This window comes from Rhinoraja longicauda, chromosome 29 (assembly GCF_053455715.1).
Source record: "Rhinoraja longicauda isolate Sanriku21f chromosome 29, sRhiLon1.1, whole genome shotgun sequence".
In the NCBI taxonomy this organism is placed as follows: Eukaryota; Metazoa; Chordata; class Chondrichthyes; order Rajiformes; family Arhynchobatidae; genus Rhinoraja; species Rhinoraja longicauda.
The window spans coordinates 11,909,327-11,924,629 of record NC_135981.1 but is presented as its reverse complement, the minus strand read 5'-3'; the positions used below and the strand labels follow the sequence as shown (position 1 = coordinate 11,924,629).

Below are 15,303 nucleotides of genomic sequence, written 5' to 3'. Positions count from 1 at the left end.
TAGCTTCCACTCACCCCTGGGAGCTGGGGAGGTGACAGCTGCAGATCGGACTTGCATTTTCCTTCTGTGCAAAATTCATATTTCCTGCGAGTTTAAGCGGTCGAGTAGCTCACTTTTTCTGTTGTAATTGAGGCAGTGCAGCGTAGGTTCACGAGATTGATCCCTGGGATGGCGGGACTGACATATGAGGAAAGATTGAAAAGACTAGGCTTGATTTCACTGGAGTTTAGAAGGATGAGAGGGGATCTTAAAGAAACATATAAAATTATAAAAGGACTGGACAAGCTAGATGCAGGAAAAATGTTCCCAATGATGGGCGAGTCCAGAACCAGGGGCCACAGTCTTAGAATAAAGGGGAGGCCATTTAAAACTGAGGTGAGAAAAAACCTTTTTCACCCAGAGAGTTGTGAATTTGTGGAATTCTCTGCCACAGAGGGCAGTGGAAGCCAAATCACTGGATGGATTTAAGAGAGAGTTAGATAGAGCTCTAGGGACTAATGGAATCAAGGGATATGTTGAGAAGGCAGGCTCGGGGTATTGATTGGGAAAGATCAGCCATGATCGCAATGAATGGCGGTGCTGGCTCGAAGGGCCGAATGGCCTCCTCCTGCACCTATTTTCTATGTTTCTAATCTAACAGCGCTGGCTTTTCCCCAAATCATCCCATGGGCGGGATTGGACCCCTTTGCAGGCCGGATGCGGCCCGCGGGCAGGTAGTTTGACACCCCTGGCCAACAGCATAGTGAAAATAAATTCATAATTTGCATGCTTATGTTGCAACATTTCTAACATTTCATTTAACATTTATCACCAGTGAAGTTCATGCTGACCACCAGTGAAAGATAAAATTTAAGTTGAGATTTCTGATATTCTATTCAAAATTCTATTCTAACAGCTGGTACATTGCTGAGACAGCAGTATAATGTTAAACCAATCCCCTGTCTGTATTCTCAGGTGAAAATAAAAGATCTCAAGGCTTTAGTCTGAATCAATATCTATCTTTTAACATAACCAGATTATCTAGTGTTCATCACATTGCTGTTTGTGGGAGATGGCATGCACAGAGTTGGCGATTGTTTCCTGTTACAAGACTAAACTTCAGGAAGTATTTAGTTGCCTGTAAAGTGCTTTGGGACATTGAGGCTGTGAAAGATGCCGCATAAATACAAGCATCTCCTTTTTGTTGTATCGATTCAGCACTCGAACAGTCATAATTCCACAGAAACATCAACAAAAATACAGGACAATCCATTCATGGTGCAAAATTACACTCATGAAAACAATTTCCCTCTTCATTTTTAGCCCAATTTACGTATTTTCCAAAATTACAACTACTTTACTCAGAGATCGACAAAGACTAAGCTTATTGTAAATTTGTATCCTCCGAAACACTGTACCAGACTTCATCGCCCTGGAGTGACCTGCCGTGGTCTGTGCTTAGTTTAGTTTAGAAATACAGCGCGGAAACAGACCCTTCGGCCCACCGAGTCCGCACCGACCAGCGATCCCCGCATATTAACACTATCCTACACACACTAGGGACAATTATTACATTTACCAAGCCAATTAACCTACAAACCTGTACGTCTTTGGGGTGTGGGAGGAAACCGAAGATCTTGGAGAAAACCCATGCAGGTCACGGGGAGAACGTACAAACTCTGTACAGACAGCACCCGTGGTCGGGATCGAATCTGGATCTCCGGCGCTGCATTCGCTGAAAGGCAGCAACTCTACCGATGCACCACCGTGCCGCCCTGTCAAATCTCCAAGGAGAGCACTGCGCACTTTGCCAATTTGCTCTGTCAAATCTCCAAGGAGAGCACTGATTGCTGAACAACGCAACTTGATTTGTGTCTTATGTGGAATTCACATCAAAAGAGCAAGTCCAACCCAATCTAAGAAATACCAGGTTAGAAACTGAAATGAAATAAAACAACCTGAAAATGGCCATTATTATATTTTGGTTGTTACATATTATGTTATAACATAATGTTTTTTGGAATTATCTTATTTTATTTTTTTGGTTGTGGGGGAGGGTAATCTTGGGTGCGTTGGCATTAATTGTTCATCCATAATTGCCCTTAAGAAGATGGTGGTAAGCCACATTCTTGAATCATTCTAATCTTATTGATCCGTATCTTCCAGGATTCAAACCAAGAAACGAAAGAACAATTATATTTAATTGACACAGGGACCTCCTGTGTTCCCCTCACTGACTCTCAGTCTGATGTAGGGTCTTGACCCGAAACGTCACCTATTCCTTTTCTCCAGAGATGCTGCCTGACCCACTGAGTTACTCCAGCATTTTGTGTCTATCTATATTTCCACGCCTGGACAGTATGTGACTTGGAGAGTAATCCACAGATAGTGGTGTTCCCAAGTGCCCGCTGCCAATGACTGTCTTGGTAAAAGGTGACAGTTTTGAAAGGTACCGTTGTAGTTGTCAGGTGAATCATTGCAATTACTTTTGTAAATGTTAGACAGTGTGGTAAAGAGATGAAGAATGATCCTGTGAACCAGGATAGCTTACATTGTTAAAGCTGTTATATAAATAAATTAGATGTTGGGAGGTTTTAAGTTGCACACTTTTATTGTTAACAGTGAGGAATTCAAAACTCTCAAAATGTTAAGAATGATTTTGTATTAAATGTTTTGCCTCGGATTAGGTTTATCACATCCAAAAACTTGATTGCACAAAATTCAAATGCAATATAATTTTAGTACAGGTGTACTCCTGTCACCTTGCAAGCTAATTAATTCAATATTGTTTAACATAAATATTTTCATGAATTTTGGCTGAGTTATAAACTGGTTAGGGTTGGAGGTTATTGTTTGTCATCTTTCTCTGTGCCTTGTGCCAAAAGGAAGAAACCACTGCAGTGCCACGGATCTCCTCTCTTTAGCAAAGATTTTGAAATTTACATATTTTTCTAGCATCATTGGGCAAGATAATGTGCACAACACAGCACCCTTGATTGAATAGATTCAGTAGAAAGCAAAACAAATAAAAAACTGTTGCAGTAATGATCATCTTTCTAAGTTGGATATTATACCGCAACATTGCAGCAATAACCTTCAAAAATGCATAATGGCATTTTGAAATTATGCAGGTAGATCAGGGGTTGAAATAATTTCCATACATAAATTCCAAAACAGTTTCCTTCACCCACTCTGCTCCCTGGTTTACCCCTGAACTCCGCGTGATGAAAACTCATGCCCACCAACTTGAAAGACTCCGCAACAAAACAGGTCTCACAATTCACTCCCAAGCCTACAAAGACCACATGCAGCACTACAAAGATGCCCTCTCCCGCGCCCACTCCACCTACTACTCTCAAATAATTCACTCTGGCTCCGGAAACCCCAAAACACTCTTCTCTACAATAAACAAACTCCTCAGCCCCCTGGACACCATCTCCCAATCATTCACAGTTGACAAATGCACCACTTTCCTTTCATTCTTCCAAAGCAAAATAGACAACATCTACAGCACCTTAACCACCAACGCACCTGCTCCCCCTCAAACCACCTGCCCCCCCTTATCCTGTCAGCCCCTGCCTCAATTCTCCCCAATCTCCACCACCGACCTCTCTGACCGCTTCACAGGAATAAAAACTGCCACCTGCTCTCTGGACCCCATCCCCTCCAGCTTTGTCAAGGCCTGCCTTCCTGCTCTCTCTCCACTTATCACTGCAACAATAAACTCCTCCCTGTCCACTGGCATCGTCCCGCCATCCCTCAAAATCGCTGCTGTCACCCCCATTCTGAAAAAACCTGGTCTAAACCCTGACACCCCAAACAACTTCAGACCAATCTCTAACCTATCCTTTCTGTCCAAAGTTTTGGAACGTGCTGTAGCTTCCCAACTCAAATACCACCTCTCTACCAATAACCTGTATGAAACTTTCCAATCCGGATTCCGCTCAAACCACTGTACTGAAACTGCGCTCCTCAAAATCACAAACGACATTCTCCTCTCCTCCAACGCTGGCAACCTCAACATCCTCATCCTACTTGACCTCAGCGCCGCCTTTGACACCATAAATCACTCCATTCTCCTCACCCGACTTGAAACCTCCCTTAACATCACCGGCACAGCCCTATCCTGGTTCAAATCTTACCTCTCTGACAGACACCAGTTCATCTCCATTAACAACTGTAAATCCCCCACCGCTCCCCTCCCCCAAGGTGTCCCCCAAGGCTCAGTCCTTGGCCCCCTCCTCTTCATCCTCTACCTGTTCCCCCTTGGTCAATTAATCCGCCGTCATGGTCTCAACTTCCACTGCTTCGCCGATGATATCCAGCTCCTCATCTCCACCAAGTCAATCTCCCCCACCACACACTCTACACTGACAAACTGCATCACTGAAATAAAATCTTGGCTTCAATCAAATTTCCTCAAACTCAATTGCAACAAATCTGAAATCATCATCATTGGTCCAAAAACGCTCACCAAATCCACCCAAAACTTCATCCTCAACATTGATGGTCTCCCAGTATCCACCTCACCTCACATCCGGAATCTTGGAATCATCTTTGATCAAGCCCTCTCCTTCGACAAACACATCAAACACATCACAAAGACAGCCTTCTTCCACCTCAAAAACATTGCCCGTCTCCGTCCATCCCTCTCCTCCACAGCTGCAGAAACCCTCATCCACGCCTTCATCACCTCCCGTCTGGACTACTGCAACAGCCTCCTCTATGGCGCACCCTCAAAAATCATCAGTAAACTTCAATACATTCAAAACTCCGCTGCCCGTCTACTCACCCACACCCCGATCCGTGACCATACCACCCCCGTCCTTTATAAACTCCACTGGCTCCCCATCCCCCAGAGAATCCAGTACAAAATCCTCCTCATAACCTACAAAGCCCTCCATAACCTGGCCCCATCCTACCTGACCGACCTCCTCCACAGGCACACTCCCACCTGCACCCTCCGCTCTGCTGCTGCCACTCTCCTATCCCCCCACATCCGGACCAAACTCAGATCCTGGGGGGACAGGGCTTTCTCCATCGCTGCTCCCACCCTATGGAACTCACTACCCCAAAACGTTAGAGACTCCTCCACACTCACCACATTCAAAACATCGCTGAAGTCTCACCTGTTCAGTACTGCCTTCAACCACTGAAGGTCACCTCACCTTCTGTCTCCTTTCTCTGTTCGTTTATTTATTTACTTATTTATCTATTTATTAATTTCCCTATGTTCTCTAAATCTCTGTAAAGCGTCTTTGAGTATATGAAAAGCGCTATATAAATAAAATACATTATTATTATTATTATTATAAAGGACATTGAAAAAAATCACACTAAATAAAACATTTTAAAAAAACAACTTGTAAAGGCAAGGTTCAGGTGAGGGAAATTCTGAAGGTTAAAGAGAAAGGACAAGGCAGGGCACAAAAATTGGCAATGATAACCAGAGTGTGATAAGCAATAAGGAATAGAACTATATGGATGCATTTGCAAAAAGAATTGCAAATGTAAAGAAATTGATTTAAAAACAAATTTACAACATCGCTATTGTAATGTACACATTTGCAAAACGTTGGAAGAATTGATAGTACAAAAAGGAACACATCCATATGACCAAGTACAATAACAAGGCTCGGCTGCAAGGTGATAAAGGCTGGGAACTAAATATTCCAGGATACTTGGACTCTTTGGAAGAATATGGAAAAAGGAAAAGGAGATGGAATGGCTCGGTTAACAAACGATGAGATCAATACAATGATGAGTTATGATTTTGGCTCAGAAGATCAAAATACAAAATCAGTTTGGGCAGAGACAAGTCAGTTAGCAGTAATTTATCGGACCCAAAATAGTACTAACTATAAATAAAAATGAAAGATCAGATGGTTGATGAACAGTGGCAGATATTTAAGGAGACATTTCATAATTATCAATTAAGTGAGAATTAATATAACTTTGAGAAGAAATATCCATCAGTGGTTGACCAAGGACATTACGAATGCTGTAAAAAAGAAAGACATTCAATATTCTGAATATTAGTCCTAGGTCAAAGGATTGCAGAGATTTAAGAAACTATTAAAGAATGAAAGAAAATCAAATGATTGGGGGCTTATAGAGAAGATACTGCAGTGAAATGGATACCTTTAAGCTTCACATCAAAATCAAATTGGCAAAGATGGCTTTGAGCATTTAATTGTAGAGTGTACTTAGGATAGTTTCTTACAATATTAAGCTGTGGAACTAATCGTGGTACAGTCTTTTTTAGGAGTATTCACTGGTAATGAGACAGAATTAATGAGTGATCTCGTAGTGAAAGGACCCTCAAGGGCAGACTGATTGTAACATGATAGAACTTCATTACCAGTTTGCAAATGAGAAACGTGGGTCTGAAACTATTATCTTGATATAATCATGGATGATCTATAACTAAATGCCGTATCCTCACGTCTCCTCCATTCCGATTGTATTTACTACCTTCTTAAATATATTCAGTGAGCTCTGTGAAGACTTTTCTCATCATTTTAGTCCTAAATGCCTTACCCAACATCCTGAAGCTGAGTGGGATAAGCCATCCCATCCCCACTCCCAATCCACCCCCTACTCCCTGAGCCAGGATAACCATTCTCACCCCTCCCCTGCCCCCTCAAAACCAGTCGGTTTCTCCATGCAAGGATCCTCTCTCCTTCTGCTAAACTTTCATGAGTAATGATCTAATCTCTCCCCGGACTACAGCCCTGTCATCAGTTTGGTGAACCTTTACTCACTCTCTCGGAAGGTTGGAAATGAAAAAAACACAACAAATTTTAACATAAAAATATTAGAAATGGAAAAAATAGATTATGAAAGTAAGTTACCAAGGAAAGTAAAAACACGCAGCAAAAGCTGATATAACTATATCTAAAAAGAGGAAGCTAGCAAAACTAACATTAGTCACTTAGGGAATGGATATGTGGAATTAATAATGCGATTTTCTGCTTTGATATTTTTGTATGCAATTTTGAGTAAAAGACATTAAAAGTATCCCTCCCAATAGTATCAGAAAATACAGTAGCAAAAGTGAAGTTAAAGTTCAATCATTTTCATCACAGAAAAAGTTATTGGTAAACAAATGACTGACCAATGGAACTGAAGGCCTGCACCTTACGTTCTCACAAGAAGTGGTTGCAGGTAACATGGATGCTTTAGTTGTAATCTTCCAAATTTCCCCAGACCCTGGACAGACCTCTGTGGTTTAAAAACTGCAAATGTAACACCTCTGTTCAAGATACAACGGGACAAGATACAGTCCTTTGTGGAGACCCTGATAGCTGCCACTGAGAAATGGTTAGAGTTATTGAGGAAATAGCAGCAAGACATTTAGAAAGTCACCATACAATTAACAGTGTTAACATTACTTTATGAAAGGGAACTGTGTCTGACAAACTTATTAAGGCTCTTTGGCGATTGTGCCATATATAAAGGGAAGCAATAGATATATTGCTCCTTTCTGTCTCCTTTCTCTGTTCGTTTACTTATTTATCTATTTATTCACTTCCCTATGTTCTTTAAAATCCCTGTAAAGCGTCTTTGAGTGTATGAAAAGCGCTATATAAATGTAATGCATTATTATTATTATTATTATTATTATTATTATAGTATATTTGGAATTTCAGAAGACATTTGACAAGGTGCTGTATAAAAAAGGTAACTTTATATATATGAATACAGTGGCATTTGGATAAATATTTTGACATGGATAGTGGAGGGCGAAACTAAGAAGAAAGATCATGTATCATTTAGCCAAATTTGATGACTATACAACAATAAGTAGAAATGCAATTTGTGAGGGAGTACAAAAAATCTGCAAGGAATATTAGCAAATTGGCAAAATATTGGCTGATGGAGCACAATATGGGGAAATGGGAATTCAGTAGCAAAAATAGAAAAGAACTAGACAAAGTGGACCCGTTGGGCCCAAACCTCTCATGCATTGGTGCAAGACCCTGTCCTCCCCCCCTCCCCCTCTCTCCCTTCTCCCCTCCCCTCCTTTTAAACTTTAAAATGTGAATAACTTTAAAAATATAACACCGATTTCAATAAAACTACTTGCATTATCACTAAAGTGACAACGGTGAATAAGGTTGGCCTAAAATTGTCGCGCTATCGTGTACCGTTTTGGATGAAGTTCAGTCACAAACAAGGTAACAAACGAGAGTTTTAGTATATAGATATTGATTAATTGGGGAGAGACTATAGCACAGTGGACAATTCCTTCTCTCCTCCATACTTTGCTCTTGCCATCACTCTATGTTAATCTTTGTCTCATCGGTCCATAAGACCTTTTTCCCAGAACTGTGGTTGCTCTTTTAAGTACTTCTTGGCAAACTGTAACCTGGCCATCCTATTTTTGCACCTAACCACTGGTTTGCATCTTGCAGTGTGGCCTCTGTATTTCTGTTCATGAAGTCTACTGCGGACTGTGGTCATTGATAAATCGACACGACTCCTGAAGAGTGTTTCTGAAATGTCGGACAGGTGTTTGAGGATTTTTCTTTATTATAGAGAGAATTCTTCTGTCATCAGCTGTGAAGGTCCTCCTTGGCCTGCCAGTTCCTTTGCAATTAGTAAGCTCACCAGTGCTCCTTTTCTTCCTAATGATGTTCCAAACAGTGGTAGGCCAGAGGTTTGGCTGATGTCTCTAACAGTTTTGTTGCTGTTTCTCAGTCTCATAATGGCTTCTTTGACTTTCATTGGCACAACTTTGGTTCTCATGTTGATAAACAGCAATAAATGTTTCCAAAGGTGATGGAAAGACTGGAGGAAAGACTAGGTGCTGAGAATTCTCTTATACCTGCAATAGGGAGGCATTTAAATGCATCTGAGCAATTACAAACACCTGTGAAGCTGTGTCCCAAACATTAGGGTGCCCTGAAAGAGGGGGGGACTAGACAATAATAGACAATAGACAATAGGTGCAGGAGTAGGCCATTCAGCCCTTCGAGCCAGCACCGCCATTCAATGCGATCATGGCTGATCACTCTCAATCAGTACCCCGTTCCTGCCTTCTCCCCATACCCCCTCACTCCGCTATCCTTAAGAGCTCTATCCAGCTCTCTCTTGAAAGCATCCAACGAACTGGCCTCCACTGCCTTCTGAGGCAGAGAATTCCACACCTTCACCACCCTCTGACTGAAAAAGTTCTTCCTCATCTCCGTTCTAAATGGCCTACCCCTTATTCTCAAACTGTGGCCCCTTGTTCTGGACTCCCCCAACATTGGGAACATGTTATCTGCCTCTAATGTGTCCAATCCCCTAATTATCTTATATGTTTCAATAAGATCCCCCCTCATCCTTCTAAATTCCAGTGTATACAAGCCCAATCGCTCCAGCCTTTCAACATACGACAGTCCCGCCATTCCGGGAATTAACCTAGTGAACCTACGCTGCACGCCCTCCATAGCAAGAATATCCTTCCTCAAATTTGGAGACCAAAACTGCACACAGTACTCCAGGTGCGGTCTCACCAGGGCCCGGTACAACTGTAGAAGGACCTCTTTGCTCCTATACTCAACTCCTCTTGTTACGAAGGCCAACATTCCATTGGCTTTCTTCACTGCCTGCTGAACCTGCATGCTTCCTTTCATTGACTGATGCACTAGGACACCCAGATCTCGTTGAACTCCCCCTCCTCCTAACTTGACACCATTCAGATAATAATCTGCCTTTCTATTCTTACTTCCAAAGTGAATAACCTCACACTTACCTACATTAAACTGCATCTGCCATGTATCCGCCCACTCACACAACCTGTCCAAGTCACCCTGCAGCGTTATTGCATCTTCCTCACAATTCACACTACCCCCCAACTTAGTATCATCTGCAAATTTGCTAATGGTACTTTTAATCCCTTCGTCTAAGTCATTAATGTATATCGTAAATAGCTGGGGTCCCAGCACCGAACCTTGCGGTACCCCACTGGTCACTGCCTGCCATTCCGAAAGGGACCCATTTATCCCCACTCTTTGCTTTCTGTCTGTCAACCAATTTTCTATCCATGTCAGTACCCTACCCCCAATACCATGTGCCCTAATTTTGCCCACTAATCTCCTATGTGGGACCTTGTCGAAGGCTTTCTGAAAGTCGAGGTACACCACATCCACTGACTCTCCCTTGTCAATTTTCCTAGTTACATCCTCAAAAAATTCCAGTAGATTTGTCAAGCATGATTTCCCCTTCGTAAATCCATGCTGACTCGGAATGATCCCGTTACTGCTATCCAAATGCTCAGCAATTTCGTCTTTTATAATTGACTCCAGCATCTTCCCCACCACTGATGTCAGACTAACTGGTCTATAATTACCCGTTTTCTCTCTCCCTCCTTTCTTAAAAAGTGGGATAACATTTGCTATCCTCCAATCCACAGGAACTGATCCTGAATCTATAGAACATTGAAAAATGATCTCCAATGCTTCCACTATTTCTAGAGCCACCTCCTTAAGTACTCTGGGATGCAGACCATCAGGCCCTGGGGATTTATCAGCCTTCAGTCCCATCAGTCTACCCAAAACCATTTCCTGCCTAATGTGGATTTCCTTCAGTTCCTCCATCACCCTAGGTTCTCCGGCCCCTAGAACATTTGGGAGATTGTGTGTATCTTCCTCAGTGAAGACAGATCCAAAGTAACGGTTTAACTCGTCTGCCATTTCTTTGTTCCCCATAATAAATTCCCCTGCTTCTGTCTTCAAGGGACCCACATTTGCCTTGACTATTTTTTTCCTCTTCACGTACCTAAAAAAACTTTATATAAACACAGCTGTGATTTCTACATAGTGAAACCAAAATGTATAAAAATACCCTTTAATAAAATTTGACAATGTGCACTTTAACCACATGCGATTTTTTCTTTTACAAATCTCAAATTGTGGAGTACAGAGGCAAATAAATAAACAATGGGTCTTTGTCCCAAACATTATGGAGGGCACTGTATAAAAAATAATCAAATATAACAGTAATAAGGAAAATTGTACTCTTTTGAACCATGCTGCTTAATCTAAAGATAAAAATAACATGTATTAACTCAATGTCAAGATACTTGTTTCATTATCTTGATGCAAGTTTTTTAAAAGTATTACTCAGCTTTTGGCAGGTGAAATGTAGGTCTAGATTTTTGGATAGCTCATTGTGTGTTTTGAAATTTGTCCTTGGTGGCCAGGATAAAAATAGAAAGTGAAATATAACTGGCATAAAATACTGATTGTAACCACCACGAGAGACTATTCAAATATGAGAAAGTGTTGCCTAAATGGTAGATAGCTACAGGAAGACCCCAAAATATAATGCTAGATAGTTTAGGAGAGATTTCTTTGAAATATTGATGAACCAGGTGCCCTATATTATATTCAGTTGGCACTGGAGACCTATCAGACTGGGTGTCCTGATAATGAAGGTAGGCAGGTAAGGGTGATCGAGCAAAATTGGATATGTTATGTAGCCTTTCTGCCATTCCTAACAAGAATTACTTGTGACGTGACATAAATAAAGCACGCATAAACAGAAACCTCTGCCTTCCATACTTACTTAATTATTGATGTCACTTATTTACAGTTAAGTTCTGAGAATAACAAACACAGGAATACATTTTCATATTATATTTTCATATTTCATATTTCAGATACAGCGCGGAAACTGTTTTTTGCATTGTTTTGTTTCAGTCATAAAATAATTTCCAAACCAGAACACAAGTTTAAGGTGTATTATCATGACCACATGGAAAATATATATGATTGTGGCACAGGAACAGTCTACACCTCAATGTTGAATTCAAATCTAAAAGAAAAATCAAATAAACCCAAACAATTATTAATCATGCTTTTACCTTGATATTTGGAGTGTATAAATTGCGTAAAGATGCTAATGCTGTGGACAGCCCTTCTGTACTGTAAGATATCCACAACCCTTGCAGAATAGAGGATGAAACTCCAACCTTTTTGCTCAGACCCTTAAAGAGAAAAGAGAAAGATATTTATCCCCAACGCAAAACTGAAAACAGGAGGAAAATGGAGGCTTTAAAAAGAGTGCAGAGGAGGTTAGCCAGAATGATGCCTGGATTAGGGTGTATTAGTTACAGTACAGACTTGGATTATTTTCTCTGGAAGATAGTGGGGAGACCTGATAGAAGTATATTAAATCATAAGAGGCAGTCAGGGTAGACAGTCAGAACTTTTTCCAGGCTGAAGATATCAAATACTAGAGTACATAGCTTCAAGGTGAAAGTTTAAAGATGATATGCAGAGCAAGTTTCTTTTGCACAGAGGGTGGTGGGTATCTGGAGTGCACTGCCAGGGGTAGTGGTTGAGGTGAATACGATAGTGATATTTAAGAGATTTTTGGTTAGGAATATGGATATGCAGGGAATGGAGGGATATGGATTATGTTCAGGCAGATAAGAGATGGTCTTGGCATCATGTTCGGCACAGACTTTGTTGGACAAAGGGCCCGTTCTTCTGCTATAATGTTCTGTGTTCTATGAGTTACTGATTCTTTGGAAATATTCTGCATTGTTGTTTGGAATGACAGGACCTGGATTTGCAATATTTCCAGCCCTCACTGCAATTAGGAGACAAAACTGATGGAAGGACAGATATACTGAAACAGGATTGAAGGGAAAATAAAAAGAAATGTGATCTGTAATATTGGTCAGCATCACACTGAGACAGTGGTATATATCAAAGGATGTTGTAGCATAGTTGAAATCTGCCATTGCAATCAGCCATGATCATATTGAATGGCAGTGCTGCCTCGAAGGGCCGAATGGCCCACTCCTGCACTGTTTTTCTATGTTTCTGTGCAATTTTATCAACACAGCTGCTTCACATTGACTTTAGTTAGTTCTGTTTGATGTAATCTACACACAAAGGTTTTCTAATATCTTTCATAAATAAGATTACCTTGAAAATATGAGCTTTAAGAATGTGGTGTCCCAGCTCAATGGTCTGTTGGCGGTTCAGTTTGCCTTCTTGACGAGAGAACCAAAATGCCAGCAATGTGTGGCCACTCCTGAGAACAACAGAACTCATTTTAGAACCATATTTTGAAGATAATTGTACGTTATTTTCCCTTAAGCTGCTCATTTACTTCCTCGCTTTTCTGCTTCCAGATACAATTAAGAGAAGTGCATCAACTTTGCAGAGACAAAAAGAAACATTTAATGACTTTCATATGTTTTATATGCTCAGGATCTCCCAAAGCACTTCCAATCAACAAAGCACTCTGCGATGTTTATTCATGATTTAATTTAGGAAAATAAAAGCAGCCAATTTGCACACAGCAATTTCCCCTTGGAAAGCTCAGCACATAGCAATCCCTACGACACAGCAGCAGGATAATGAGCTAAGCCAAATAATTTATTTTCCGAGCAGTGAAAAACATGCTGTGCAGATCAAATTTGGCTTAAAAAGGAAGTTTACAGCAAGATCGTGCTTATTTCTCTGCCTTTTATCATGCAGCTCAAGTTATTCAGGCAGAATTTTCAGAAATACTCAAAACATGATTCTGATATAAAACTCACTCCCCCCAAATTATGTCAACAATAAATAGTACATGGCCTAACTTTAAATACCAGAATGATTTTCAGCTTTGTTGAACAGACAATTGATAATTCCTTTTTACTCACAGAACAATCCAGTTTTACTAACATAATCTGGACTGAGATTGTGTGATTTAACAAACAAAAAATTATATTGCATTTCTTGCCAAGCTGTTCCCTAACACTGAAGCTTCATTACTTTCTCAGTACACAGTTCACACTTATTACTGAGCTTTCTTTTCATCTTCAGGGAGTTTTCTAATTCAAACTTGATTTCAAAAGTGGACATGTTAACACATAACCCTCCTCTTGCTCAGCAGTATGGAGGCACCTCATGAGCATTAACACCAAACAGGTGAGATGAGACATTGAAGTGCATATCATATAAGATCTTATCCACCCACACTTTACAGTGATCTAAACCTAGAACTAGACTTCTTGGGAGAGCAATGTTTACAGTGGTTATGCTTCAACAAGATGATTCTTTCCGAGATTTGTGAAACCAAATGTAACGTCATACACATGCTTGGACGGCTTTGCCCATGGGAGTGACGGTCATAGTCATTTATATCTTCCTAGCCTCAGGAACATTTCATGCTACCTCCTTAAATATACGTCCTTTCTCAGTTTGCTGTTCACAGCAACATTAAGGTGATGACCCAAATCCAAGCCCAATGACAGAAGACCATGTACATTTTCTTTAACCCTCAAGAACAGGCAGGATGGGCATGGACTTTGGCTACCATTGAAGGCACCCTCCAATTGCAGTCATCTTATTCCTTATGGACAGCCCCCTTGCAATGTCTTGTTTGGAGAGCCTAGTTGCATGTGGTACTTGTACAATTGTTAAAATGGCACAGATAGGCTGGAAACCGAGTTATTAAGAAGACATAATTAATATGGACAGGTTAAATGCATGAGCAAATATGGTACTGGTTGATAATATTGGTAATGACACAAAGATAGGTTGGAAACTGAGTTATGAAGAAAACATATGGAAGCTACAAATCCATAGATTTGGGTTAAATGCTTAAGCAATGATTTGACAAACGGAATAATTATGGAAAATGCAAATCTACCCGTGATTAAATTAAAAAGGCATCTTATCTACATGGTGCAAGTTTGCACAGCTTTGATATGCAGAGGAATCTGGGTGTCTGAGAGCATGATATACAGAGGATATTAAGAGAAATTAGGAATGCCAACACAAAAAACAAAGTGTTTGTTTAATTCAGCAGCTCTATGCCCTCTAGTATTTGACATTTCTAGCCTGGGTCAAAGACTATCCTATTTATGCCTCTAATAATTTTATAGGCTTCCATCAAATCTCGACCTTCGATGCTCCAGATAAAACTTTACATGTTTGGCCAAACTCTCTTTACAGCGAATACTCTTTAATTGAGGCAAGTTCTTCCTGTAATACAGTGATCATAACTGCAAATAAAACAATGAATGTGTATATACCAAAGTTTTATACAGCTGCAACATGGCTTCTGACTTTTCCACTCAACATACTGAGCTTGGGAGGCTAGTATGTTGCATGCCTCCTTTACCACCCATCCTACTTGTGTTGCCACTTTTAGGGAGCTAGGGGCTTGCACCCCTAGATCCCTCTGTACTTCAATGCTCCAAAGGGTCTTGCCATTTGCTGTATGCTTTCCTGTTACATTTGACCTCCCAAAATGCAACATCTCACTCATCTGCAGATTAAATTCAGCCTGCCATTTTCCCACCTATATTTCTTACTGATCAATATCCTG

General features: G+C 40.7%; 1 protein-coding gene across 10 annotated transcripts in view; it reads right to left on the bottom strand.

Annotated features, from left to right (window-relative positions):
* LOC144607700 (protein TANC2-like) overlaps window positions 1–15,303 on the bottom strand; it is a 458,126-nt gene that overhangs the window by 53,871 nt on the left and 388,952 nt on the right. For all 10 annotated transcript variants that reach the window (XM_078424723.1, XM_078424716.1, XM_078424717.1 and 7 more), the window contains 2 exons: window positions 12,906–13,014; window positions 11,834–11,956 (listed from right to left, as the gene is read on the bottom strand). In XM_078424723.1, the coding sequence (XP_078280849.1) occupies window positions 11,834–11,956; window positions 12,906–13,014 (232 nt within the window). The remainder of the gene's footprint in view (window positions 1–11,833; window positions 11,957–12,905; window positions 13,015–15,303) is intronic.